At 44.6% G+C, this 26,206-nt stretch overlaps 1 protein-coding gene across 3 annotated transcripts; it reads right to left on the bottom strand.

The window, feature by feature from the left end:
- Positions 1-305: 305 nt before the first annotated feature.
- Positions 306-25,110, bottom strand: nhej1 (nonhomologous end-joining factor 1). Of its 3 annotated transcripts, XM_086148592.1 has the most exons (9): positions 25,069-25,110; positions 24,295-24,436; positions 21,769-22,047; positions 21,472-21,693; positions 20,871-21,009; positions 19,228-19,286; positions 3,543-3,708; positions 2,461-2,555; positions 307-638 (listed from the first exon to the last, which is right to left on the bottom strand). In XM_086148592.1, the coding sequence occupies exons 3-9, from the start codon at positions 21,952-21,954 to the stop codon at positions 558-560; spliced, it is 948 nt and encodes a 315-aa protein (XP_086004718.1). In that variant the 5' UTR covers positions 21,955-22,047; positions 24,295-24,436; positions 25,069-25,110; the 3' UTR covers positions 307-557. The 3 variants fall into 3 exon arrangements, with proteins under 3 accessions (XP_086004719.1, XP_086004718.1, XP_086004717.1); XM_086148593.1 differs by lacking the exon at positions 25,069-25,110 and having other exon boundaries at positions 306-638; positions 21,769-22,041; positions 24,295-25,058; XM_086148591.1 differs by lacking the exon at positions 25,069-25,110 and having other exon boundaries at positions 24,295-25,058.
- Positions 25,111-26,206: the final 1,096 nt, after the last annotated feature.

Genomic DNA, 26,206 nt, shown 5'->3' with positions numbered 1-26,206 from the left:
TGTCCGGTTCAAAGGGAGCGCCATCCGTCAGCGGGGGTTCTGCGAAGGCCCGAGACGTGCAGGCAAACAGCGACTTTTCTACGTCCAGCTTCAATTGAATTCCCGAGATGCTGCAACACCTTGAGTCAACATCTCACTCGGGTTCTGAAAAACCCATCGACCGCCGTCGCCTCATTATGTCCCCTGAATGGCTTTTTGCTCTGCGGGGATTAAAAATAGCGCCGCTTGGGCGCTTGTGTGAATCAAAAAAAAAAAAAAAAAAAAACTCAATTAAGACTTTTTTTTTTTCTGTAATTGATTTTTAAGTGACATAAGAATCAAAGAGAAATTGTGTTTCAATTAAGCTTTTTTTTTTTTTTTAATGTAAGAAAGTTTATTTTAAATGGTGTGCCTGATGCACACTCTGGTGAACATCTCGCAAAACCCTTTAAAAATAGAAAAAAAAGAGATTTATCGAAAAAAACCCATGAAGTTTATGTTCAAATTCGAATAAAAACACCTTAAAATGTCAGTTAAAAAGGCCTTTTCTGGTCGTTCTGGTTTCCTGCTGCTCTGCTTCATCGGAACAGTCCCACTCTTTTCTTCTTCTTGGGTTTGGAGGACGGACGTCCGGGCTGGCTGGAGGGGACGCTTGGACACTGGTGAGGAGGATCAGGAGAACGTTCCAGTAAAATGTCGAGAAGAAGGTCAGTGTTGCGTGTTACGCCCTCCACAAAACACCTGCATTCACCTGAAGGAGACACCTCTCCAGGGGACAACTTAACCAACCTGGAGGGCAAACCCAAATCTAGCTGGAAGGGACATCTCATTAACCTTAATCTACCTGGAAGATCTAATGGACCTGGAAGAGACACCCCCATCTTCCTGGGGTGGATCTACTTGGATGGTACACAAGAGGGGACATCTTTATCAACCTGAGGTGGACATCTGAAACTATCTGGAGTCTAAGCTACCTGGATCCACCTGGAGGGTCTTATCTACTATGAGGTACCTTCTGAATCCACCTGGAGGGAGCTGTCTACCATGCGGGGACAGCTTAACAAACCTGGGGGGTCTAGACTACCTGGTGGGCACACCCAAATCTACCATGAGGGGACATCTCATCAACCTGAGGTGGACATCTCAATCCACCTGGAGGAGACACCCCCATCTACCTGGGGTGGATATACTTGGATGGTGCACATGAACCAACCAACAAGCGGACATCTCAAACTACCTGGAGAGTCTAAGCTACCTTGATGGGGACACTTGGACCTACCTGGAGGGTCTAATCTACTATGAGGTACCTTCTGAATCCACCTGGAAGGGCCAGTCTACCATGAGGGAACAGCTTAACAAACACGAGGGGGTCTAGTCTACCTGGAGGGCACACCCAAATCTACCTGGATGGGACATCTTATCGACCCGGGGTGGACAGCATAATCTTCTTGGAGGAGACATCTGAATCTACCTGGAGGACACACCCCGTCTACCCAGGGTCGACACCTGAAACTACCTGGAGAGTCTAAGCTACCTTGATGGGGACACTTGGACCTACCTGGGGGGTTTAATCCACTATGAGGTACCTTCTGAATCCACCTGGATGGGCCAGTCTACCATGAGGGGACAACTTAACAAGCATGAGGAGGTCTAGTCCACCTGGAGGGCACACCCAAATCTACCTTAATCTTCTTGGAGGAGACATCTGAATCTACCTGGGGGAGACATCCCCGTCTACCTGAACCTCCCTGGAGGGTCTAAGCGACCTGGAAGAGGATGCTGAATCTACTTGGATGGTACACCGGAGCCAACCAAGAGGGGAACATCTTTATCAACCTGAGGTAGACATCTGAATCTATCTGGAGAGTCTAAACTACCTGGATGGGGACACCTGGATCCACCTGTAGGGTCTAGTCTACCTGGAAGGGTAAACTCAAATCTACCTGGACGGGACATCTTATCAACCCGGGGTGGACATCTGAATCTACCTGGAGGGTCTGAGGGACCTGGAGGAGGATGCTGAATCTACTTGGATGGTACACCAGAACCAACCAAGAGGGGAACATCTTTATCAACGTTAGGTAGACATCTGAATCTATCTGGAGAGTCTAAACTACCTGGATGGGGACACGTGGATCCACCTGTAGGGTCTAGTCTACTATGAGGGGACATCTGAATCCACCTAGTAGGGAGTCTACTAGGTGGGACCCTTCAGTGTGGGACCCTTCCACAAACACTGTGGACTCACCGTGTTTGTGGAAGGGTCTTCGTGTACGTGGGCAGGTCTGGATGGATCTGAATAGGTCTGAACCTGCGGACGGACTGAATTTACCATGTAGGACCTGAATTGAAGACCACCAGGATTCTAGATGTGATGGTCTGCAGAGACCTTGGAGGTTCTGCACCTCCCGGGTGTGTCCTGAGGGCCCCAGTTGAGTTGTAATCAAAAATCAAAGCAGGTCGGGAGTCTTCCCAGCATACCTCCTGTGTCGTCAGCGGTTGGTCTGTCTGAGCTCCAGGCTCCTCCTCTTCGCCCGCCTGGGTTTGTTCCATACTTCCATTACCAGGTTCACCACCTGGAGGACACCAGATAGAAACACCTGCTCGAAAAATTCTTCATTTGTTTATAACTGATACATGACGGGAACAGACGATGAACAGACTTCTATTTCATTGTGCCCTACACTTGTTTGTACAGCCCTTTATTGAAAGCACTCCATAGAAATACAACGGTCCCTTAAGATACCAATTTAATTCGTTCCAGACGTGGGTTCCTGTGTTGATATTTTTCATATCTGAAATGAATTTTCCTCATTTAAAATAACAGAAAACAAATTATTTCATTCCAACCCCCCAAAACTCCAAAAACATAAGGATATTAGTATGGGAAAAACCATGAAAAAGAAGGATATCAATAATGTAAGGGACATCGAAAAAGAAAAATCATGGTTATTGTAAACTTGCTTTCTTAGGGCCCATGATGATTATTAAAAATACAAAACAAAATAAGCGCAAAGATATAAAATTAAGCCACACAAGAGACAGGAAGACGACACCAGAGCATGAAGTGGCAGAAGCTGCAAGGTGTTCCTCAAGGTGAGAGCGGCAAGCAGTTCAGAAGATACGGCGGCGTCATGAAGCATATTTGCGTTGCTGGAGCAATTTTTAAAATTTTGATTTTCTCGCTCTCGCATTCGTATCATGACTTTTTGTATTTCAAGGTTAAAATGTGCCTCAATTATGCTGTGTATATAAATAATATTGGATATAAAGTGATTCGTATCTTAAGGGGCCACAGTATTATTATTATTATTATTCAAAGACAGTTTATCAAAAAATGTGATGCATAATCAACAAAAATATTGAAATTAACAAAAAAAATTATTTATTATTTCAGAATTAGGTTATTGTGAAATATCAAAAATAAATGATTTAAAAGTAGAAGACAAAACAAAACAATCAGTCAAATGGGAAAATTTTTGAAAAAGGATGAGAGATATTTGCCGCAATAATCAGAATACCGATGATTTTATTTTTTATCAATAAAGAGCTCAGAGGTAAACCTGAAGTGGGCGCGTCTTCTGGGCCGCCGGCGTCCACGTGCACCTCCTCTTCGGACAGTTTGCGTTTCCCGGCGTTGCTATGGGCGACAACGGTGGCGTAAAGCTCCTGCAGGTCGCCGCTTAAACCCAGATCGTCCCGAGGCTCGGAGCAAACCAGAGGAAGAGTCTGATGAAGAGCCAGATGGGGGGAAAAAAGCAAAACAAAACATCATTCCCGATAATGCAAATAAACATGTTTCACTTGATAGCCCGGTGTAAATGTGAGACAAATTACAAAGCGGAGTTGGTTTTATTTCAGTAGCGTTGCGTCTGAAACATGAGCGGAACGCCTTTGTCCGCAGCTATTTTGGCAAATGTTAAATGAAATAACGGCGCTCTTACGGGGATCGTCGACTTTTATACTCGAGTCTTAAAAGCCGTCTCTCGCCGCCGCCGCCGCCTTTAGCGGAGATGAAACGTGCCACACAGCTGGCGCTCCGGCCCAGCTTCATCTTTGAAGGCCCTTCGAAGATGGCGAGATCAGATGCAACAGCGTCCTCTCCGCCCTCCCCCGTTTTCGAGTAGAATATCCACTTTCTTTAAAACTACATACTTTTGTTAGCATGTTAACCAGCGTGGGTAATGTTTGTGACGGCAGTAGCATTTTTGCGTCCTGGCCAACGCCGTTTCAAGGCTTCCCTACTTCGCTCCCCGCCTTGCTCTGGTGACCTATTTCTGTCAGATGATCCGTAATGATGGTTACAATATTGTAACCCTGGTTATATAAGCACAGGCGGAGTCCTGTACTGGAATCTCTGGGTAATACTCTCCAAACACACGACGGACGGCTAAAAATGTCACATGTACTTAGCCAATGGGATGCACCGACCGACCTTATATATACACGATGCTGCGGTACATCCGGCCAAACCTCCGGGTGTGCGGTGACTGACGGGCAGGGTCCGGAGGTGGACCGCTCCACCTGTGCTTCCGGAGGCCGGGTAACAACGCTAAAAGCCAATATCCGCCCTCTGGACACGAAACCATGGTGACCCCTGATGTTAGCTTCCCCCCTAACTCGTAATTTCCTTCCTGAGCTTAAGACCCGTGAAAAAAAAAAATCATCACTTTCTTCCAGAAGTTACCATTCGCGACCGAAAATTCGGGACGGCGATACGCTAGCACACCTAGCTAACCGTGCGGCTCATGGATACCACGTGGCCGACTGGCAGGGGAACCCGGTTCACCAGGAGCATCCTGCAGGGGCGGACTAGCGGAAGCATTTTTTGCCCCTCTGGTACCCCAAAACCGATTCACATTTGCAAATTTATTCGATTACTAATGCAGCAATGTTGAAAATAAGGGGGAACCGGAGGCAAAGAATCGCTGGTAAACACCCATCGATCTTTTGTGACTCTCGTACCAACACGACGATCTTATTTTTATTTTATTTTACGCTGACAAAACTTGGAGCCGGAAGTAAGAGGAAAGCCTCAGGTGCAACGAGTTTGAAGCTTTTGTTTTCTGCGGGTGTATTTGTTTTGCGGCCCTGCGGCGGCGGCGGCGGCGAGGGGGGGGTCAAACGGCCCCGGCGTGACGCAGGGTGTGGCGGCGCGGCGATAAGGCCAATCAAAGCTGCATTATTGGCTCAGCGGGAACAAGTGAACACACACACATATCTGTCTGGCGCACGGTGACAGATAAGGCTGCAGGACATTATGCGAACACACGGCTCCCATGTAGAAAAACACTCTCTATTCACAAAATCCTTCTTTTTTGCCCCGACGGAGAGGACAAACTCTCCAAATTAGCTCCTCAAATATTGACCGGGAGAAATTGGTGGTCTCCCGCTCGCTGTCAGGCCGGAGGGGCTCCTAAACACACTTTGGTCAGGCTTCGAGGTCTCGCATTGATTTATTTTTGTTATTTGTTTGTTTAAATATCGTAAAAATAAATGTACGCTCTGGTGAGGCTTAGTTCTGCTTTGGGCACAGAGAAACCAATGTGCTGCGAGGCGAGAAAGCAGCAGAAAGCCCACCTTATTCTCTCTTTTTATTCCCTTCAACCTCTCGGCGGGACCCTCCTCCCCGGCTCGCTCCGCCAGCTCCTTTTAGATCAGGGGTCCGCAAACTTTTCAGGTCCCGACCCCCGAGGCGAAGGCGACCCACTCCTCCACCGCCCCGCGGAACATCGGAGGCAAACGTGCCGTTCTGCCCGTCACATTTTGAAATTCAAAAAAAATGTAAATGTATTTATCTTTCCTGATAATTTCTTTTTGATTTTTTTTTTTTTTTTTTTTTTTTTTTTCCCAATTTTATTTTCCTTTCCTTAAAAATGACGATACAATTTTTGGAGAAAAAATACCTGAAAAGTAGCACCTTTAAATAATTTCTTTTTTTTTTTTTTTTTTTTTGCTGATTTTTTTTTTTTATTATTTAAAACCATTTGTTTTATAGCATCTGATTCATCATCTTTGGCATCATTCTGCCCGGAGGATGTGAGCTGACTTTGAAAAGTGCGATGATTCACAAAGAGACGCTCATTCAATCCCATCGCTGGTCTAATAGCACAGAAAAAAATAAAAAAAATAAACAAAAGGGCTTCCTGCAGCTGACCCACGGTGAAAACAGAGCCATTTCCTCCGTGAGGTGAAGCGTGCAGTGGTGGGTCTGCGAAAAAAAAAAAAAAGAAACCCCAATCTTCGGAAAATCATCCGTTTAAAAGCCCAGACAAAATAAACGCTCCGTATAAATATATATCTCCCGGAATAAAACAAAAATGGCCAAATCATTTTGACATGGCGCTCCGTTACGGGAGGGAAGAACAAACCTCAAAAAAGGGATCGAATGAAGAAGACGGACCTCTGCTGGACCTCTGCCCTCACACGCTTTGAGAAGTCCACCCAAAAATAAATATTATTGGAAAGGGATACGTTAGCGCCTGATGCCGCTGAGGAAGTTGCAGCTAACTTTTGCGGTAAAGTGTGAATACCTTTAAGTGGCATTCAATCTCTCACAAATTCAAGTTGGTAACATCAAGTTAGCTAATAGCAGTCCAAAGGTTACCTTCACAATCATTAGCCAAGGTTTTACTATTTAGCTTTTCTGCAGAAACGAGTTGGTCCATGGAGATGACATCTAATGGTATGCTAACCAGATCTTAGCGATCCCTCCTCTGTACGTCGTGCCCAAACTTCATCTCCAGAACATCTACCATGCGCCGTCCCTCTGATGGACTCCTTCCCCGATCCTCTCCATCGTCCTCACCCCCAAGGAGAACCTCAACATCTTCATCTCTTTCCTCAATGCCACCACCTCTGGACCAGACCGCTGGTCCCACCAGCATGATTTACACCACAGCCATAATAAACACAAACACCAGACTGTGTGAGGGCTAATCCACGCAAACGACGACGGAATTAGATTTGCTCATAACAAACACCAGACTGTAATGGCTTGAATCAACACAAACCCCAGACTGTATAAGAGCTAAACCACATAAACACTAAACTGTATAAGAGCTAATCCACATAAACACTTGGCTGTATTAGATCTAATCCCCAAACACCAGACTGTAATAGATCTAATAAACATTAACAACAGATTGTAACAGACTGAAGCCACAAATCCCAGATTGTATCAGATCGAATCCACATCAACACCAGATTGTATTAGATCTAATCCACATAAACACTACACTGTATTGTTTCTTATCCACACACTGTATGCAACCTAATCCACATAAACCCCAGACTGTAACAGATCTAATCCACATAAACCCCGGACTGTATAAAATCTAATCCATGAAAACACCAGACAGTAATAGGTCGATGGCACAAGAAACAGAAAATTAGATCGAATCCGCGCAGACATCAATTGGATCTAATAATCCATGAAAACACCCGATCATATAAAATATAATCCATGAAAACACCCGATCATATTTAACATAATCTGCGCAAACACCAGATCATATTAGATATAATCCATGCAAACACCAGATCATATAAGATATAATCCATGCAAACACCAGATCATATTAAACATAATCTGTGCAAACACCAGATCATATAAAATATAATCCATGAAAACACCCGATCATATTAAACATAATCTGCGCAAACACCAGATCATATTAGATATAATCTGTGAAAACACCAGATCATATTAGATATAATCCATGCAAACACCAGATCATATATGACATAATCCATGCAAACACCAGATCATATTAGATATAATCCGTGCAAACACCAGATTGAATAAAATCCCATTAATAAAAAGCGTGGTATCTATTAGATCAAATCCATTTATAAAGAATAGAACTCAATACACGAGGAATCTGTCACAATGAATGACACTTTAATGACTTCATCAAGAAAAATCTAAAATAAATATCAGTTATGAGTGATCAGATGTCCAAGTGAAATCTAATCTGCAGCTCTGTGGCTTTATTTTATTATTAACAAAAATAAGGCCACATATATGGCAGATCAAAATGGACTGAATTTGACTAAAAAGAAAAGTCATTTTCATTCAAAATCCCCACATCGTGTGCTGCCTCACACCACAATTGCCTTGCAATTAATATCACTTGACAAACTGGGAGATTATCTTTCAGTTAATTATAACATTTTTTCAATAAACTGCATTTGTTTTTACAAAAAATAAATCACCGAATGGACATTTACACAGTGAAAAGCCTCCATACTTCACCCGCAAAACAGCAGGAGGGAAAAAAAAAAAGGAAAATAAAACGGGGAATAAAAAAAGAGGGATATTACATTCGGTTAATAACCTCCTTCCTGTTCAGTTGCAATCTGGAAAGTTCCTCTTGTGACTGAGCAAAGTCCTCTCAGTGTTCACCTGGTGGCCACGCCTGCAGGAACGAGGAACGAGACACCTTTTGGCTAATATTAGCAACTTTTCAACTTCCGCTGTTGTCGTTGCAAAGCATCCTTCACTTTCTGCCCGAACCGTGGAGGTTCGACGTCACAGATCGTTGCCGACGTTCAAGGTTTCGGGGCGGATCTTTTACGACGGCGGACACTCACTTTTCGTGGGAGTTTAGCTCCAAGATCCCCCACCAAAAGTGAATTTCCGCAAGTTGAGACGTGATCATTTTGATGGTATTTACAGATAAATCAACCCTACAAACGTCACTCAACCCTTTACCAACCTGTTATCAACCCACCATCGACTATATTACGCTTCCGATGCTCTTATACGGCACACTAAACGCTTTTGGATCAATGTAACTTACAAATACTTTGAAATCCAATCCAAAATGTGCAGTGACTATTTATCATTTATTAGTTTCATCCTCACACGGCCAAAGCATAATCCATCTTTACAATGAACTTATTTTGTCTGGTCATCACCCATTTTGCCATATTTCTGAAGCTTAGGTCGTCTTCCTAATGTTAGCTTTGTCTTTCTTCATGTCACTAACTGTAGATTCGTTAATGACGTAATTGCGGTCAACTTCTGCCTTCATTTATCAAAATCAAGAAGCTTTATCTTTTCAGCAATAGTTAGCATCTTCCTGCTAGGCTTGGGGGTTTATATCAGACTTTTGTGTAGCTGCTGGGCTTTTAGGAGGCATCACAAAGCGTAGGCTATCACAAAAAATGTTCATGAACTAAATAGCACAAAGTGGACAGTATTCCAGCTTTTGTGAGCGGCAGCAAAGCGGAGCAGGACATGTATGCTGGGCAAACCTACATGGAGATCAGCAGCTTCTCTCCATGAACCAATCAGAATGAGGAACAGAACAACATGCTCAATCAGCCAATAGCACGCCAAGTACTGATCTGCTCAGCCAATGACATTCCGAATGAGATCTTTTATATAATTCAGAAACAAGTGGTGAAAATACTTCTTCTATGAAGTCATTTCTGAAGTGGATAGAAAAGAAACACGAAAGCACACAGGAAAATAAGATTTTGATATTTCAGAAATATGAAAATACAATGTTTAAAAACAATCTACCGTAATTTCCGGACGATAAGCCGCGACTTTTTTCACGTAAACAACGATGCAGCTAATACATGGACTTTTTTGGGTGGGGGACGCTAACGAGCTTCACGCCACTAAAACGTTTCTCCTCATCACATCGGACCGATGAAATGACCGGGAAATTCTGAGTCCGTTCAACTCCGACACCGAAGAAGACGACTTTGACGGTTTTAGTGCGCAGGAGGAAGACCGAGATAGCGATCGGCTAGCCGGTGCGGCTCATATTGAGGTACGCTGAATAGTCCGGAAATTACGATACTTGTATCTCTTTAAAAAAGCTTAAATCCTCTTTTTCTAGTGAGATATTGCTTAATGAAAACCAGATGCACCTCAGTTAATGGTGATAATATCCAAATAATTAACAAGTCAATCAAGTACCGTCATTCCTGGACTATAAGCCGCTACTTTTTTCACACTGCGGCTTAAACGACAAAACAATTTATTTGGGTAAACGAGCTTCACGCCGGCGAAACATTTAGCCTCGTCACATCGGACCGATGAAATGAGCGTGGAATTCTGAAGCCGTTCAATTCCGACGTCGAAGAAGACGACTTTGGGGATTTTAGCTTACAGGCACTGTTTCGAGTGCATATTTGTGTATGTTAGCGGTATGGATTTAATTAATAATAATAAAAAAAAAATGTTTGTGTGTAAATATCTCATGTTACACCTGCGGCTTAAGGACAAGTACGGCCTTTTATACGCACACATGGATTTATTTAGTTATTTGTAGCCGTTGCAGCTTCTATTCAGGTCCGGAAATGACGGTAGTCATTTTATTGATTCTGCATTTATCATCAGGGTTTCAGACAAGAACTAAAACTTCTTCTCCTTGAGGTCAGCCAATCACCTGCCTCCATCTCACCTTCTCCTCAGCGCCATCGCTTTCTTAACCTTTCCTTCCAAACTGGCCGATACTTTTTAAAAGGTATCCTTAATATGCAAAATAATAAAGTAAAATGGTATCAAAAGAAAAGGACTATCCGCAAATATTATAGAACAGGGGAGTAACTACGCTGTGGTTATACACATGGAGCTTACAAATGAATCACTTTATGTCTGTGACTTCTGCCATTACCGCTTTAAAAGACAATAACCATATTATCTAACGGTGAACTAAAAGCTGAGAGGTCTGAGAACCGTGGAACTGAAATAATAATTCTTTTATAAGAATCAAATGAATTCAACATATGAATTTGTGTTTGTTCCAGAGACACGTGTGAGATGAGATGAGAACAACTTTATTTATCCCGAAGGAAAATGTTGTGCCAGAGTTTCAAGCAAAAACATAACAGTAATAGAAATATACTGCTCAAAAAAATAAAGGGAACACTTGAACAACACAATGTAACTCCAAGTCAGTCACACTTGTGTGAAATCATAGTGTCCACTCAGGAAGCAACACAGATTCATTGTGACTTGTTTTAAGGACATTACATCAAAGTTGGATCAGCCTGGAGTTTGTTTTTACACTTTAATTTTGAGTGTGATTCCTAATCCAGACCTCCATGGGTTGATACAATTGATTTCCATTGATCATTTTTGTGTGATTTTGTTGTCAGCACATTCAACTGTGTAAAGAGTAAAGTATTTCATAAGAATATTTCATTCATTTAGATCTAGGATGTGTTTTTTAAGTGTTCCCTTTATTTTTTTGAGCAGTGTAGTAGGAAGGAGGAAGAATAGGAAGAATAAGAATTCATATTTCATATTTCATTATATTTCTTATTCTTATTATTCCTCCTTTCTACTATTATCTATTACTGTTATGTTTTTTACTTGAAACTCTGGCACAACAATTTCCTTCGGGATTAATAAAGTTGTTCTCATCTCTCATATACAATGAAAAATAAATTGTCTTAACTGTTAACTGTTAACTACAAAGATTTGAAGATTCCCTGCGGCTGAGGGAAGAGGAATTAAAAAGTCTGATAGCCTCAGGTAGGAAAGACCTCCTGTGGACCACTTAGATATAAAAAAAAAAAAAAAGGAGAAAATCTTGAGTTTTTCTTAAATTTACAAAGTTTAAATAAGCCAAAAAAAAAAAAAAAAAAAAAGCATGATCCGAAATTTGCAAAGAAATGACCTGATCTGTAAAAATCCTAAAAACCTCAAGAAGTGGCCGCGTCAAATACGGGCCTTGGACTCTCGTCGGTGTCAAAAAAAAAAAAGACAAAATTCGACGATGCCCGAAAGCCTCTACTCCGCTAACTCTTGTGTAACAGGAAGTGTCAGAATAAAAGCCTGACGGCCGGCGCCGTGCCTGCGTTTTCATGTCGCCGCCGTGATGGCGGTGATGTGGTCGCGGCGCTCTGCGGCCCGGTAGCTGCCCCTGCAGCCGCCAGGCCGCACAGGGTCTAATTACAGACCCGGGCCGAGGACCAACCGCTGGAAACTCTGCGCAACTGAGAGGGCGCAGGGGGCGGAGCCTCCGGGGGAGGTGAGTTTGTTTTTACATCCACTGCACGCCGCCGCCGCCGCACAATCGCGACTCAGTTTGATTTAGACTGGAAAATGTCAGGAAGTGGACGGTGTCGTCGATTTCTTTTAAATTTAAAACGTGTCCTCGTAAGGTTCTTATCGTCATGCGTGAAAAAGAGAGCGGTTTCTTGTCTGTCGGGAGGCGAATGTTCCCCCGCGTGGTTCTCAAGAAGGAACGTGGCTTCATAAACAAGCTGTGGACTCCAGACGTTTTAATTAATGTGTCAGGAAATAGTCCTTGGATGCTGGCAGGGATTCAAGCGCTGCTCTTTTAGCCACTTGATTAAAAACAAAACAAAAAAAAAAAACGCTGCATTGCACAAAATTTACGGGCAAACGTGAGACCGTACAAAATCCAAATCTGTAAGAAAAATCTCATATTGTCAATTTTTGGCATTTTCTTCTAAATCGGCTCCTTATTCAACATGTGGCTCGGTTTTGGGTGAAAAAAAATGACTACATATTTTTTGAGCTTCGGCTCAGGATGGAAAAAGACGGAGGAGGGGATTGGAGAGGTAGGAAGGTCTGATAGAAACCTGCTTGGTGTTTTGCATCTGGACTTGGTTCTAATAAACATCATCGATGTTCATAAGTCACCATGGAGGTCAAAGGTCCGCGGTGGAGAACCTCTGAGGGTCAGCTGAGGAGCGCAGACAGAAGTGATCACCACCTGGTGCTGAGGTGGATCGGGTGGGTGATGGACCCGGAGGAGAGGAGAACCTGGTCCACATGGTCTGTGAATCCGCATTCCCCTCTGAGGAGGCCAACGACAGGAAAGCTGGTACGAGAACCTGAGCTCCGGCCACCAAAAGACACCATCAAGCAGGAGGAGGAACCCTGTCCAGACGGCCTGTCACTGCAGACCACTGCTGGAGGTTCTAAAAGGGTCAACAAGACCAAACACTCAGGAGGAGGCCATGGAGGAGAACGTTCAGGTCTCCAAGAGGTTCTGACAGCCAGGTGACCCTGCAGAGAGATGAAGGTCTTGAAACCCCCAGGAGGAGATGAGCAGGCTGGAGGGACAACAAGGAGGCCAATGAGGTTCTCCCAGAGATGCTCCAAGCATTGCTGGTTCTGTCTCCTCAGTATCATACGGCCTCTGGGGACCCGAGGAGCAGCAGAGTGGTGGTTCAAAAGAGGGGTTGGGTCTCCTGAAGGAGGACCACTCTGCTCAGTCTCGCAGGGGAGGTGAAAAGTGTTCCAAAGGAGGAACCAGCCATTTCTCAAACCTCAGATTCAGAAGGGACCATGCAGATACCCTCCTGGTCACAGAAGAGCAAAAATGCGAAAGAGCTCTGGGAGGACGGACATCCAGAAGGATGCTACCTCCATGTCCCTGTGGGGGACCTGGGAGAATCTGGGGTACTGAACCCAGGTGGGTGGGGATGTTGGATGGTCCCCAACCTGCAGATCTAAAGTTCTAGATGAAGGTCACTCTTTCACACCAGTGGCGGCAGAGCTACCATGTCAGGCGCTAACTAGGCCCTTTGCAGCTACTAGGGGTTCGGTGTCTTGCCAGAAAATCTAACATCCAGTCAAGAGGGACTAGGGATTGAACCGCCGACCTTCCAGTCCGAAGGGTACCAACTGAGGAACAACCACCCCTCTTTGGATTGATCAAAAGTTTCAGCGATGAAGTCCAAGGAGTCAAGGCTTCTAATGCAAGGCACAGAAGTTGTACTTAAATGCTGAAGACAGTCTAGCGCCGATAAATGTAGTCTCATCACATGATGAAGGCTCCGGTACTTGAGGTCAACAGTCCAGAGTCTGGACTGTTGACCTCAACTACCTGTTTCTTTACCTCTTTTCCACACTCTTCTACACTCTGGATTCTAGAGTGTAGAAGAGTGTGGAAAAGAGGTAAAGAAACAGGTCCAAGCAGGTTGGAATGGGTGGAGAAAAGTGTGAGCCAGAACGCAAGCAAAGGTGGAAGAGACAGTGAGACCAGCAATGCTGGAGTGACCAGGATGGAAAGGATCAGGAATGAGTCCATCAGAGGAACAGCACATGTTAGATGTTTTGGACAGAAGGTCAGAGAAGCCAGACTGAGATGGTTGGGTCATATACAGAGGAGGGATAGAGAATATATTGTTAGCCAGATGCTGGAATTGGAGATCAAGAGGTAGACCAAAGGGAAGATTTAGGATGTAGCGACAGAGGATATGAAGTGAGTTGGCGTGAGAGAGGAGGATCCAGAGAATAGGATGAGATGGAGAAGGTTGATTCACTGAAGGGAAAAGCCCAAAGGGAAAGAAGAATTTGCCACAGGGGCGCAGGACATGTATGACCGAGACAAAGTGATGACTGAGATGGTTTGGGCATGAACACTCCTCTGTTCAGGTCCAAAACATGGTGAAGATCTGGGCAGAAGGTTGCTGAAGGTGGAGCTGCCAGGCAGGAAGTCCAGAGGAAGACCATAAAGAAGATTCAAGAACATCGTGAGAGAGAATATGAAGTGAGTTGGTGTGAGAGAGGAGGATCCAGAGAACAGGGTTAGATGGAGAAGGTTGATTCCCTGTGGGGACCCTGAAGGGAAAAGCCCAAAGGAGAAGAAGATCATCACATAATGAAGACAAAAAGGTGAACTCCGTGTTTGAATCCTTGTCGTTACCTCGATCAATAACTCCCGTCAAGATCATCTGGAGCCACAAGTGTTGGGGTGTGAAACCGAGCCTTCGCCACATCCAGCCGCCATCTTGAATAGTGACAAACCTGCGCTATTTCTGTGTTCCCCTTCTTCTTCTCCTCTGGGCAATAGACGATTAATATCTCGCAACTCCTCCTGGTTCTAAAGGCTCCCATAAGTTTGTGTGCCTGCAGTCAAAGTGTATGTTTTGGCCGGCGAGAGCCTCTGTGGTGAGAGAATGAAACCTGTGGGTTTCCTGCCTGCTCTTTACTTAGAGCCTCTGTTTCAAGCAAACAGATATTAGGATGTGAACTCCTCCTTCACGTGGACCGTTTACGGATCATTTCTCCACCCGTTTCACAACGTGATCATTACAAGACGGAAAACGGCACATCCTTCGGAGGCCGGGAAGCGTTTTCTTTTTTTTTTTTTCTTTCCCCTCCTCGATACAAAAACCTGAGCAGGAAAATTTCCAATTCAAGCAGCGACTCAGAAGAGCAAACAGTCGGCGTTGGAAGCGGGCGTCCTCGCGGCCTCGCTGTGTGATCGGGAGCAGCTCGAGCGAGGTGTTTTGGCCGCGAGCGGCCGGTAACCGTTCGTCTTAAGACTCAAGACAAGCAAACGTGGATGAAACCAAGACCGCCGCCTCATCCGGAGCGATACAACGGTGTCATCGGCGAACGGGCGTAACGTCGCTGCTCCGGAGGCTGATCTCCTTCATGAGACGTTCATTTAGATACATTCTCACTCCTTTTCACAGCAAGCGCTGATATTTGAGTCATTTCTAGCTCCTTTTTGGATGCTTTCTGCTATTTTTGCTTGGTTTCTGTATTTCTTCCTATCACATCTTTGGTTAAAAACATTTTAGACGCAACGCCCTTGTTATGATCTATAATGCTTCTCCTGCACTCTGGGTCACCGAGCCGTCCACCAATCATGACCCTCGACGCAGGATAAGCATTTTATACTTCAAACCTCATAGTTTAATGTTTAATGCTAATTTACACTCTATTATTATTTAGTTAATTTCATGTCACTGTGAGAAACGTCTTCATCTGTTCCTCTGTATGTCCAGTCCAGGCGGAGAAATTGACTATAAAGCTGACTTGATATTTTTATTCTATCTTTTCTTTCACAGAAGTTCGGAGAATTTTTGGGTGTTTTTTTTTTTTTTTTGCAGATTTCAAGGATATTTTTTTCAGTTAATTGCCGGTCGCTGATTCTGGATCAGATTTCTGGTGTTGAAAAGCTCTTGTGGGTCTTACAATTTCAGCCCAGGGACGACTGTGACGTTGCTGCTGTGCGCTCGGAAAACACCATGCGTCACCTCCGACACACACACACACACACGCGCACACACACACACACACACGATATAAAAACGGTTGCAGTGACACACGCCAACACTCTGCTCTGAAAACCAAAAGCATGCGTCACGGCCCGCTCTGCCGCCACACACACACTCCAAATTTAGGCCTAGGGGGAAGCTGATGTGAACCTGACAGAGTTTGAATGTGCCCGAGTTCAATCAGTGTGTGTGTGTGTGTGTGTGTGTGTGTGTGTGTGTGTGTATCGGTGGGAAGCGTAGGCTAATTCCACCCATGTAAATGTTGACCTGAACAGGGTGGAGTGTTTGTGTGGTGGGGAGGAGCTTAAGTGGGACTCCTGCATTCATCGCCTGTCTGTCACCGTCCCTCATCGCGGCTCACACACACACACACACACACACACACACACACACGAGTGGAAGGCTGCGTGCGTGTACATGTAAGAATCGGAGAAAGGCCGGCCTGTTTTCTGCACCCTGACTCCCATCTCCCCGAACCTGCTCACACTCTCGGCCTTTGTTTCCGTCTCCTAACCGGAGTGAATCATTAACACGGAGGCCGTCGGCGTCGGCGTCCCGTCGGCGTGGCGGGTTTTCTCTCGTCCCAAGGACGCAAACCTCCGCTGGACGGGACGCATGGACGCACGGTGTTGTGATTTTGCCTAAAACGCGCCACGTTTTACCTCCGATACTTTTAAAAAAAAAAAAAGCGCCGAGTTGAAACGGCGCGGCGGCTTTTCTGAGAGGCGGCGAAGCGAGAAGCGAAAAACATTACCTGATTGTCCAAACGAAGCCTGACTCATTAATGAATTAAATATTGATTTGAGGTGTTCTCGGTGTGGCCGCCGTTGCCATGGAGACAGACCGAGACACAAAACACAAGTCGCGGGGAGGACAGACAGCGAACACACACACGAGATAAATACTGCAAGCAACCGCCAAACGCCTTCACCCACCCTCTGATAAACACATATGCCAATGCATTTACACACACACACACATACCGCCTGTTGTGTGTGTGTGTGTGTGTGTGTGTGTGTGTGTGTGTGTGTGTGTGTCTTCACACATCCCAGAGACATTTCTCTGAGACGCTTCTATTAAAGGTTGGACTTTGATCCCCGGGCTCGGGGCAGCTGGTGGAATTTACCACCACGCCGCTCAGCTCTTCCTCCTCCTCCTCCTCCTGCCGTGGCGTCTGACGGTCCAATCGGAAATCGCGTCCCACATCTTCTCCGACGAGCCCACGAGGATCATCTACCCTCAGCGTGTCTCCACCAAGCTCTGTTTCTCTTCCACTGACTCTCCATGACAGTCCGACTCCCAACTTCTAGCGGCAGAGAAACTTCTAGGAGCTTCTGGGACGAAGATTCCTTCAAAACTTTAAATGGATTTGAAACAATCTCATTCTTCTTTTCCTTTGGGCCACAGCCCAACCTTCTCCTTCTCACCCTGTTCTCTAGATCCTCCATCCATCTTCACCATGGTTTGGGCAGGAACAGTGGAGTGTTCGGGTCCTAACCCTCTCAATCATCACTTTGTCTCGGTCATACATGTCCTGCACCCCTGTGACAAACTCTTGTTTTCCTTTGGGCTTTTCCCTTCAAGGGTCTCCACAGCCAATACACCTTCTCCATCTCATCCTATTCTCTGGATCCTCCTCTCTCACACCAACTACCTTCATATCCTCTCTCACAACGTCCATCACTCTACTCTTTGGACTCCAATATCTTCACTCTCCCTCCTCTGTCCATGACCCAACCATCTCTGATCTTCTGGCCCAAACATCTACCATGTTCCGTTCCTCTGATGGACTCGTTCCTGATCCTCTCCATCCTGGTCGCTCCCAAAGAGAACCTCGACATCTTCATCTGTGAGACCTCCAGCTCTGCCTGCTGTCTTTTGGTCGTTGTCAGTGTTTGAAGAACATCTCACCAGTGTCTCCTCCAGCTTTCCTTTCATTCTGATGTTCATCCATCTCAGAGCCCTCGACCTTCTAACCCTTCTTCCATACCTGCTCAAACTTTTACCTTCCTACCTACCGACCAATCTAGATACCTACTGACCGTTCCTACTGTCCTACCACCCAACCAACCTTCTTCTTCTTCTTCTTCTCCTTTTGGTTCCTCCCTTCAGGAGCCACAGCAGCAAATCACACCAACTAACTTCACGTCTTCTTTAACTCCATCCGTAAATCTTCTCTATGCTCTTCTCGCTGGAGCTTCCAATCCCAGCCTCCTTCCACCGATACGTTCACCTTTGTGCATGTTTGAACCATCTCAATCTGGACTTCTCTGACCTTCTGACCGAAACATCTAGCATGTGTCGTCCCTCTGATGGACTCGTTCCTGATCCTCTCCATCCTGGTCGCTCCCGAAGAGAACCTCAACATCTCTGCTACTTCCAGCTGTGCTTCCTGTCTTCTCTGGTCTCACCAGCGTCTCCTCCACCTTTCCGACTGGCTGATGTTCTTCCATCTCTTCGTACCCCGACACTTTTCTCCACCCGTTCCAACCTGCTTGAACCCGTTTCTTCACCTCTTTTCTTGAAATACTCGAAACCTTCTTGATCTCCACGCCCTTCCTGATGCATTTTCGCCACGGATTTAAGGCGCGCCTTCTTGCGTCACCTTTTCCCGTCAATTTGGCTGAACTTTCTTGCCGATTCTTCCTGTTGATCCTTTTTCCTGCTCGTTTCTGGGTCATTTATAACCCTTTTCATGGGACGTCCTCGTAATTTAACCGAATACAAATTCTTTGACATTTCAACGCAGCTCCTGCCCATTTTAGACGTGTCTTTTTTTAAACTATACCGATGACTATAAAGATCCAGACGTGAAATAAAAAGCTCGGAGAAATCTTTTGACCGTTCCCACATGAATCATTTTATAAAATGATGGACAGGAAAGCTGTAATTTTCAGTCTTTTGTCACCACAGCATCAGTTTTATCCATCAGGCTGAGGGACGATGACGAGAGCCAGAGGCGCAAAACTGAAGAGAGGCTAGAAAAAGAAAAAAGAAAGAAAAAAAAAAAAAAAAAGACACACCTTGGAAATTCCGCAGGTAGATACGAAATGTTTGATAATTCCCCCCGCGCTGGCTGCCGCGCACCAACGCACCGAGCCGCGTGACAAATTCCACACATGATCCCGGCAAACAAACGCAGGACGTCTGGACGCCGCCCTTCGGCCTCGTCGCGACCGGCCGAAAACCGAGGCCGCGTTTGAACCGACGTTTCACCGTGTTTGTGCGTCTCACCTTTGCCATGAAACCCTCTCGGAAGGTTCGCTCCTCGAAAACGTGCGTCCGCAGCCGCTCTGGGGACAAACACAAATATAGCCGTGGATTAAAAAGGGTGATACAGTATATCTTTGTTTTTCACGGGGGTTACGTTCCAAAAAGAACCCGTGATAGGCAAAATCCGTGAAGTAGAAACCTTTTTTTTTTTTTTTACAATTATTATACAATTAACGCAGTCATTAATCCACAGAGCGAATGCGAGACTCCATCCTTACCAAGGTCTTGTTTCGGACAGTTGCAACCCTTTTTGCATCCTTATTAAAACTTATCGCTGCTGTCGTCCTTATGTTTTTTTCTTCCTTCTTTATGGAACGAACGGAAGATTCATTCATTCCGTAATGCCGACCTACAGCCGCGTAGCTTTTACCTTCCCTTAGCATGTCCAGAAGTTTAACTTTATCTGCGATAGATAGCATCTTCCGCTGCCTTTTGGGCCCTTTTGTCGCTCCAGAGCGTTTTGTCAACATTATGGGTTTTAGAGAAACTGGAAATTGCGAGAGAATTTGCACGTACGTCATGTAAATTCGGCAAGCTGTTTTACGTACGTGTACATATTAAACTGTGACGTTATTGAAGAAGCGGAGAGACTTTTTAGCCAATCAGAATGCAGAACACAATGCACCATGCAAATCCGTGAAGTAGCCAAACCGTGAAAAGTAAAACCGCGTTATAGCGAGGGATCGCTGTATGTTCATCCCAGATCAAATCAATTCCATTGAAAATCTCTATCTTGTCACCTGGCATAATTTAACTTTGAGTCAAAAGAAATCAGCTTTTCTTTTCCTCCTGAATAAAAATAAACAAATACCAAACTAGACCGAGGACTGGTGCGTAACTTCCGCCACTCGAGGGCGGCAGAAACAAGTCCATCAAAATATTTCCTCCGGCGCCGACCTATCGTGCGCTTATTGACGTTCTTCGGCTCGCATTCCACATTTCTTTGCACGGATTTTGCTAATTTGATTAAACGGTCGTAACTGAAGGCTGTTTTTGTGATTTTATCGCCAGACTTTTGTCATCGGTTCCCTATCGAACAGTTTGTGTTGTTTGTTTTTATTCTTCAGCTGCAGCTCAGATCTATTTTCATAAGATGTCCTATAACTGCTGGTCTCTGTGAGTCAGTCACAGCCTTGGCGAGGAACCGTTTTATAGTTTTTACTGGATCTGGTTTGTGTGAAAGCTTTATTTTCGGCGGAAAAAAAAAAAAATTGAGGGGAGATTTATTTCATTTTTTTTTTTAAATTAGGAATCCCTCTCAAAGCTGAGATTTTCTGAGGGAATCTTTCATTTAAAGGCCGTGTGAAACGCAGGATTCGGCGCCATAATTCCCCTCCTGATCTCTTATTTCCATACATTTCCATATATTTCTTTTGTCGTATTCTTTCCCGCAGTCCTCGAGTCACTTCATGATTTAATCCCCGCCATCTGTAAACAATTCATTCTCTCGAAAGCGCTCTTTTTGTTTTTCGCGGGACGGAGGGTTTTAAATTATACCACCGCGACTTTATCACGTGACTTCGGGACTCGGCTCCGTCCAGAAACCGTCGGGTTCGATGTTGTTTTTCTGGAGAGTTTAATAATAAGAGCGAGGGACCGCGAACCTCTGCTGAGCGCGGCTCCGTTCTCCTTGTAGTCCTGGATCTCGGCGTCTTTCCTCAGCAGCAGGTCGGCGAGTTGCTGCGACTGCCGCTGCATCAGGCCGCTCATCGCCAGCAGGGGGCGCACCAGGTGGGCGCACACCTTTGAAAAATAAACAAAAATCACAGTGTTAGCGCTCGGCAAAGAGTCAAACGGACACAAACGGACTCTTCGGCCCGATAAAAAAAAAAAGGGAGGGACCCTGAGATGAATCGTCCGCGATGCAAACATGTTTTGTCTTTCTTTTAGGGATTTTAAGTCGGGGTTGATCAGAAGGAAAGGTTTTCAGGGAATTTCTCAAATGAGCTGCAGATTGAAGGGCGAGCTTTGGCTAATCTTGAGGTTATATTTCTACAGGGGCCTTTTCTGCTCCAAAAGGACAGACCTTTTTACCATCTGGTGTTTTTTGAGGTCATTTCTTTGTCGTGTTTTTAGCAATTTCATGATTTTGATTCTTGACTAACAGCACATGCATTCAGGGGGATTTTTTAAATGGATTTAATCGAATGATATGAACAAAATTTGAAGGCAGTTTATCATCAAAGTGTGCATTGTGGACCGTACCATCGTGACGGGGGCCGGCGTGCATCGAAACTCCCAGTGGAAGGGAACGCCTGCCAGCTTGGTCTTCAGCTTCACCGTCAAGTCGCCGCCCTCGAGCCAAATCACGGAGGCGTGAGCGGCGGCGGCGGGCGGCTGTCCCGCCCCCGACAGGAAGGGCTGGGCGACGGCTCGCAGATGGGAGAAGAACCCCTCCGCCGTGGCTCGCAGGCGCGCGTTCAACGCCTGGACGAGCGGCAAAGTCATCAAGCGCGTCATTAAAAGATGGCGGTTATCTGGAAAAAAAGGGAGTGAACCAACCTCAGCTCGGGCCTGGATGGCGGCGGCGCCCAGCCTCTCCTCCCACACGCCCCGCAGGTCCGTCAGCAGAACGCTGTACGACGTTTCCTCGAAGCGGCTCTTGGCGAGGAGGCGGCGGCCGTCGATGTTGACGGGGACCCAGGGACTCCGCAGGAGGACGTCGGCGGGGACCTCGCCGGCATCCATCCTGACGCCGGACACCGAACACACACAGCCGCACAGGTGTGTTGGTGTTTCCTCAAGTCCGGATTACAAATCCAAGAGGTCCGACTTCTGTGACTGACAATCAAACATAACAGCTGTCATGTGAAAAAAATGCAAAACAAATTGGCTATTACGGCTAATTTGTATGAATGTATTTTTCACGATTTCATGACTTCACGTCAGTCAGTATTTTTGTGCTATTTTGATGTTCACGTGACACTAAAACAAGGAATTCTGCTTCTTCTTCTTCTCCTTTGGGCTTTTCCCTTAAAGGGTCTCCATAGCTCCCTCTTCTCTGGATCCTCCTCTTTCACACCAACTACCTTCATATCCTCTCTCACCACGTCGATCAATCTCCTCTTTGGTCTTCCTCTGGACCTCCTGCCTGGCTGCTCCACCTTCAGCAACCTTCTACCCACATCTTCAACTTGGTTTGGGCAGGAACAGAGGAGTGTTCGGGTCCAAAGCCTCTCAATCATCACTTTGTCTCGGTCATACATGTCCTGCACCCCTGTGACAAACTCTTGTTTTTCTTTTGTTCTTTGCCTTCGGGTGTCTCCACAGCGAATCCACCTTCTCCATCTAACCCTCTTCTCTGGATCCTCCTCACTCACACCAACTACCTTCGTATCCTCTCTCACCACGTCCATCAATCTCCTCTTTGGTCTTCCTCTGGACCTCCTGCCTGGCAGCTCCACCTTCAGCAACCTTCTACCCACATCTTCACCATGTTTTGGACCTGAACAGAGGAGTGTTCATGCCCAAACCATCTCAGTCATCACTTTGACTCGGTCATACATGTCCTGCACCCCTGTGACAAACTCTTGTTTTCCTTTGGGCTTTTCCCTTCAAGGGTCTCCACAGCCAATCCACCTTCTCCATCTCATCCTATTCTCTGGATCCTCCTCTCTCACACCAACTACCTTCAAATCCTCTCATGACGTCCAACAATCTTCTCTTTGGTCTTCCTCTAGACCTCCAATTCCAGCATCCGTCTACCAATATCTTCACTCTCCCTCGTCTGTCCATGACCCAACCATCTCTGACCTTCTCTCCAAAACATCTACCATGTGCCGTCCCTCTGATGGACTCATTCCCGATCCCGTCCATCCTGAACTTCAACATCTTCATCCCTGCCTCCTTTGTCATTGCTTCTAGGCTATACATCAGTGGTCCCCAAACTACGGCCTGGGGGCCAGATACCGTCCGCCGCCACATTTTGCCCGGCCCCTGAACAATACCAGAGATGCATTATGATTTTTTATTCTGGCCACGTAATCGTAACTTGTACATGCATAGAACTTAACGTTCTATTCCGCCCTCCTGCAGTCTGTGCCTCATCTGAAACCCCTCCCTCAAAAAAAAAAAAAAAAAAATCCTGGACAAACCCTTGTCAAATAATACAGAATAATGGCCAAAAGATGAAGTAAGAGAAAAATAAATTCAGAATGCAGGGTATTTAACCTGGTAGGTGTTGAATATCAGTTGGGTTTCATAGCCTGCTTGCTTTTCGGTTTATACTGTGAGTTTGATATAAAAGCAGCAAACAGTTGTGTCTACAAGAAAGTTAATGTTCCTTAATCTCTTTATCTGTAAAAAAAACTTAAAGGGTGATTTGGTTATTATTTATTTCATGAATAATGTTATTTATTTCATTAATAATGTACTCTTTATTTTCAGATTTTTTTTTTCCTGTCAAGATCCCAGAAAGGGTTAATTTTTGGTTATGTGTGGCTTTATGGAAAACAATAAATGTTTATGTTTTGACACCTCTGCGATCGTCACAGAGAAGGGAAAAGTTATTTGGCCCTGGCAGGAAAAAGTTTGGGGACCCTTGCCCTACATCATTGCTGGTCTCACCACTGTCCTGTCCACCTTAAAAACAAGGAATTAATACTATTAAATGCGGATGAAGGTGCTTGCAAATTTTTTTGAATGTTAAATTGAGAAACCATTACATAAACAAATAAACAGATACTTTAATGCGAGTTCATATTACATTGTGGATGAAAGAGTATTTCCTTTTTTTTTAATTTTTGCTCATATATCAGTAAATGTGTGATTTCTTTGGATATGTTTGGAAATCCAATCTTTATTTGTTATTTAGGAAGAAACAAATGCATACTTTCTTGCTCTTATAAAATTCATCTTTTATTGATATCGGTTTCCGCAGAGGGTTTCATTTTTAGTGTTGTTCTATTTTTCCCGTCTCCCAAACGCGGGGTGAAAACATCTTTCGGTTCCTGGATGCCGGTCAGAACCCGCACCCAAAAACACGGTGTAATTTTCTTTTTTATCAACATTTTTGCGAAAAGCACTCACCTCGCAGGAATGCGATCCCGCGGCCGGGACGAGATCAGTAAAAGCCGCGTTAGAGACGCCGTCCTGGCCGCATAATCACCACCTTCCAGGCGGAAGCTCCTGCGGGTTCCCGGGCTCTCGCTGCCGGTAAGGCCGCTGTTTTCTGGGGGGAATTCGAGGTATTTCTCGTCAGTCCAAAACACTTTAACTTGCGACAAATAAGTGATTTTACGACAAGAAACACACGACCGACCGCCGCCACCGCCCCTTTCGCACCGAACTCCATTCACATAACCGTTGTTTTATAACTCGCCCGTTTGCCGGATAAACACGGGAGATAATTCGGATGATTTACATCGATTCCCCCGAAACCGGGGTTGAAAATCTTCAATTCGGCGGCTTTGTAGCTCGAAATAAACGCCCGTGGTGATATAAATCACACAATAGCGAGGGAAAGGAAGAAGCCGCTTCGGCGTTTGCTAGCATCCCCGACGCAAACACCGGCTCCGACAGGAAGGCTTAAATATTAGATATTGTCAATGAACTCTGGTCACCGCTTCGGCCACAGAATCGCAGAGTATTTATTTTTCATTGTAATAATGGCCTTTTTCAAAAAGCTCCGGGTTTGTGACGGTGACAAAAGTGGAAAGCGACAGCGTTTCTGACGTTTGTGTCTCTTCGAGTTTTACGGTATTTCGCTCAGTGTTTGTCCGAAGCGAAAGCGTCCTAAAAAAATATGCGTAAAATTGTCAACAACGAAACAAGTGTCCGAATATTCAGAGCTACTGTACTGACGTCTGCGGCGGAAGCTGCTCCGGCACGTGTGTTGAGTTTCCGGTTCCGACTCCGACCTCAAACACAAGCGCTTTTCAAAGGTTCCGCCTTATTTATCATTATTATTATTATTATTATTATTATTATTACTAATAATAATAACAATAATATTATTATTATAGTATTTTATAATATTATGTATATATAATATAACATATGATATGTATTCAATATTTATATTATAATTAATTATTATTAAACCCGACTGGGAATTTTTATATTTATTATTATTGTTATTTTTATTATTATTATTATTACTATTAATAATAATAGTAATAATAATAACATGACCAATATTATTACATTATTAATGCATACATTATTAGTAATGTTATTAAATTATTACTTATACTACTACTACTAATAATAATACCGGTAATAATAATAATTGTTATTATCATGATTATTATTATTATTATTATTATTATTATTATTATTATTACAAATTTCCCCATAGGGACTAATAAAGTATTATCTTGTTGTTGTTATTGTTGTTATTGTTTTTTGTTTGTTTTTATTCATGTAATACAAAAATGTAAATACTTGAGATATATTCATTTTGTTAATCTTATGCTGACTGTTATTTTTAATATGTATTTTGAGGTTCTCTTTGGAAGTGATCAGGATGGAGAGGATCAGGAAGGAGTAAATCAGTGGGTCAGCACATGGTAGATGTTTTGGAGAGAAGGTCAAAGAAGCCAGACTGAGATGGTTGGGTCATGGACAGAGCAGGTATAGTGAATATATTGGTAGACGGATGCTGGAATTGGAATTCTAGAGGAAGAGCAAAGAGAAGGTTGATGGACGTCGTGAGAGAGGAGATGAAGTTGTTGGAGAGTCGGTGTGAGAGAGGAGGATCCAGAGAATACGATTAGATGGAGAAGGTGGATTGGCTGTGGAGACCCCTGAAGGGAAAAGCCCCAAGGACAAGAAGATTTTGTTGTATCAACTACGAAGCAGTTTTAATAACTCGGCTCGTAATTCTACTACGTCAACAATAATAATGATAATATTGCTGATGATATGATAAAACAGCACAGGTGCTCATTATTTTTCTGGGTCACAGCAAAAAAGTCACTGGTTTGAATCCGACAGGGGG

Source organism: Fistularia commersonii, chromosome 6, assembly GCF_037954325.1.
Source record: "Fistularia commersonii isolate RoL2024-O1a breed Wild chromosome 6, RoL_Fcom_v1.0, whole genome shotgun sequence".
NCBI lineage: Eukaryota > Metazoa > Chordata > Actinopteri > Syngnathiformes > Fistulariidae > Fistularia > Fistularia commersonii.
Note: the sequence above shows the minus strand (reverse complement) of the source record. Positions and strands in the feature narration are given on the sequence as shown.

Excerpts from the sequence above, each read along its gene's own strand:
- nhej1 (XM_086148592.1), bottom strand. The coding sequence starts at position 21,954 with ATGGATGCCGGCGAGGTCCCCGCCGACGTCCTCCTGCGGAGTCCCTGG. Across the intron at positions 21,010-21,471 it reads CGCCGGCCCCCGTCACGATG|GTGTGCGCCCACCTGGTGCG; the intron begins GTACGGTCCACA and ends TATTTTTCAAAG. Across the intron at positions 639-2,460 it reads AACCGCTGACGACACAGGAG|TGTCCAAGCGTCCCCTCCAG; the intron begins GTATGCTGGGAA and ends CCTCCTCACCAG.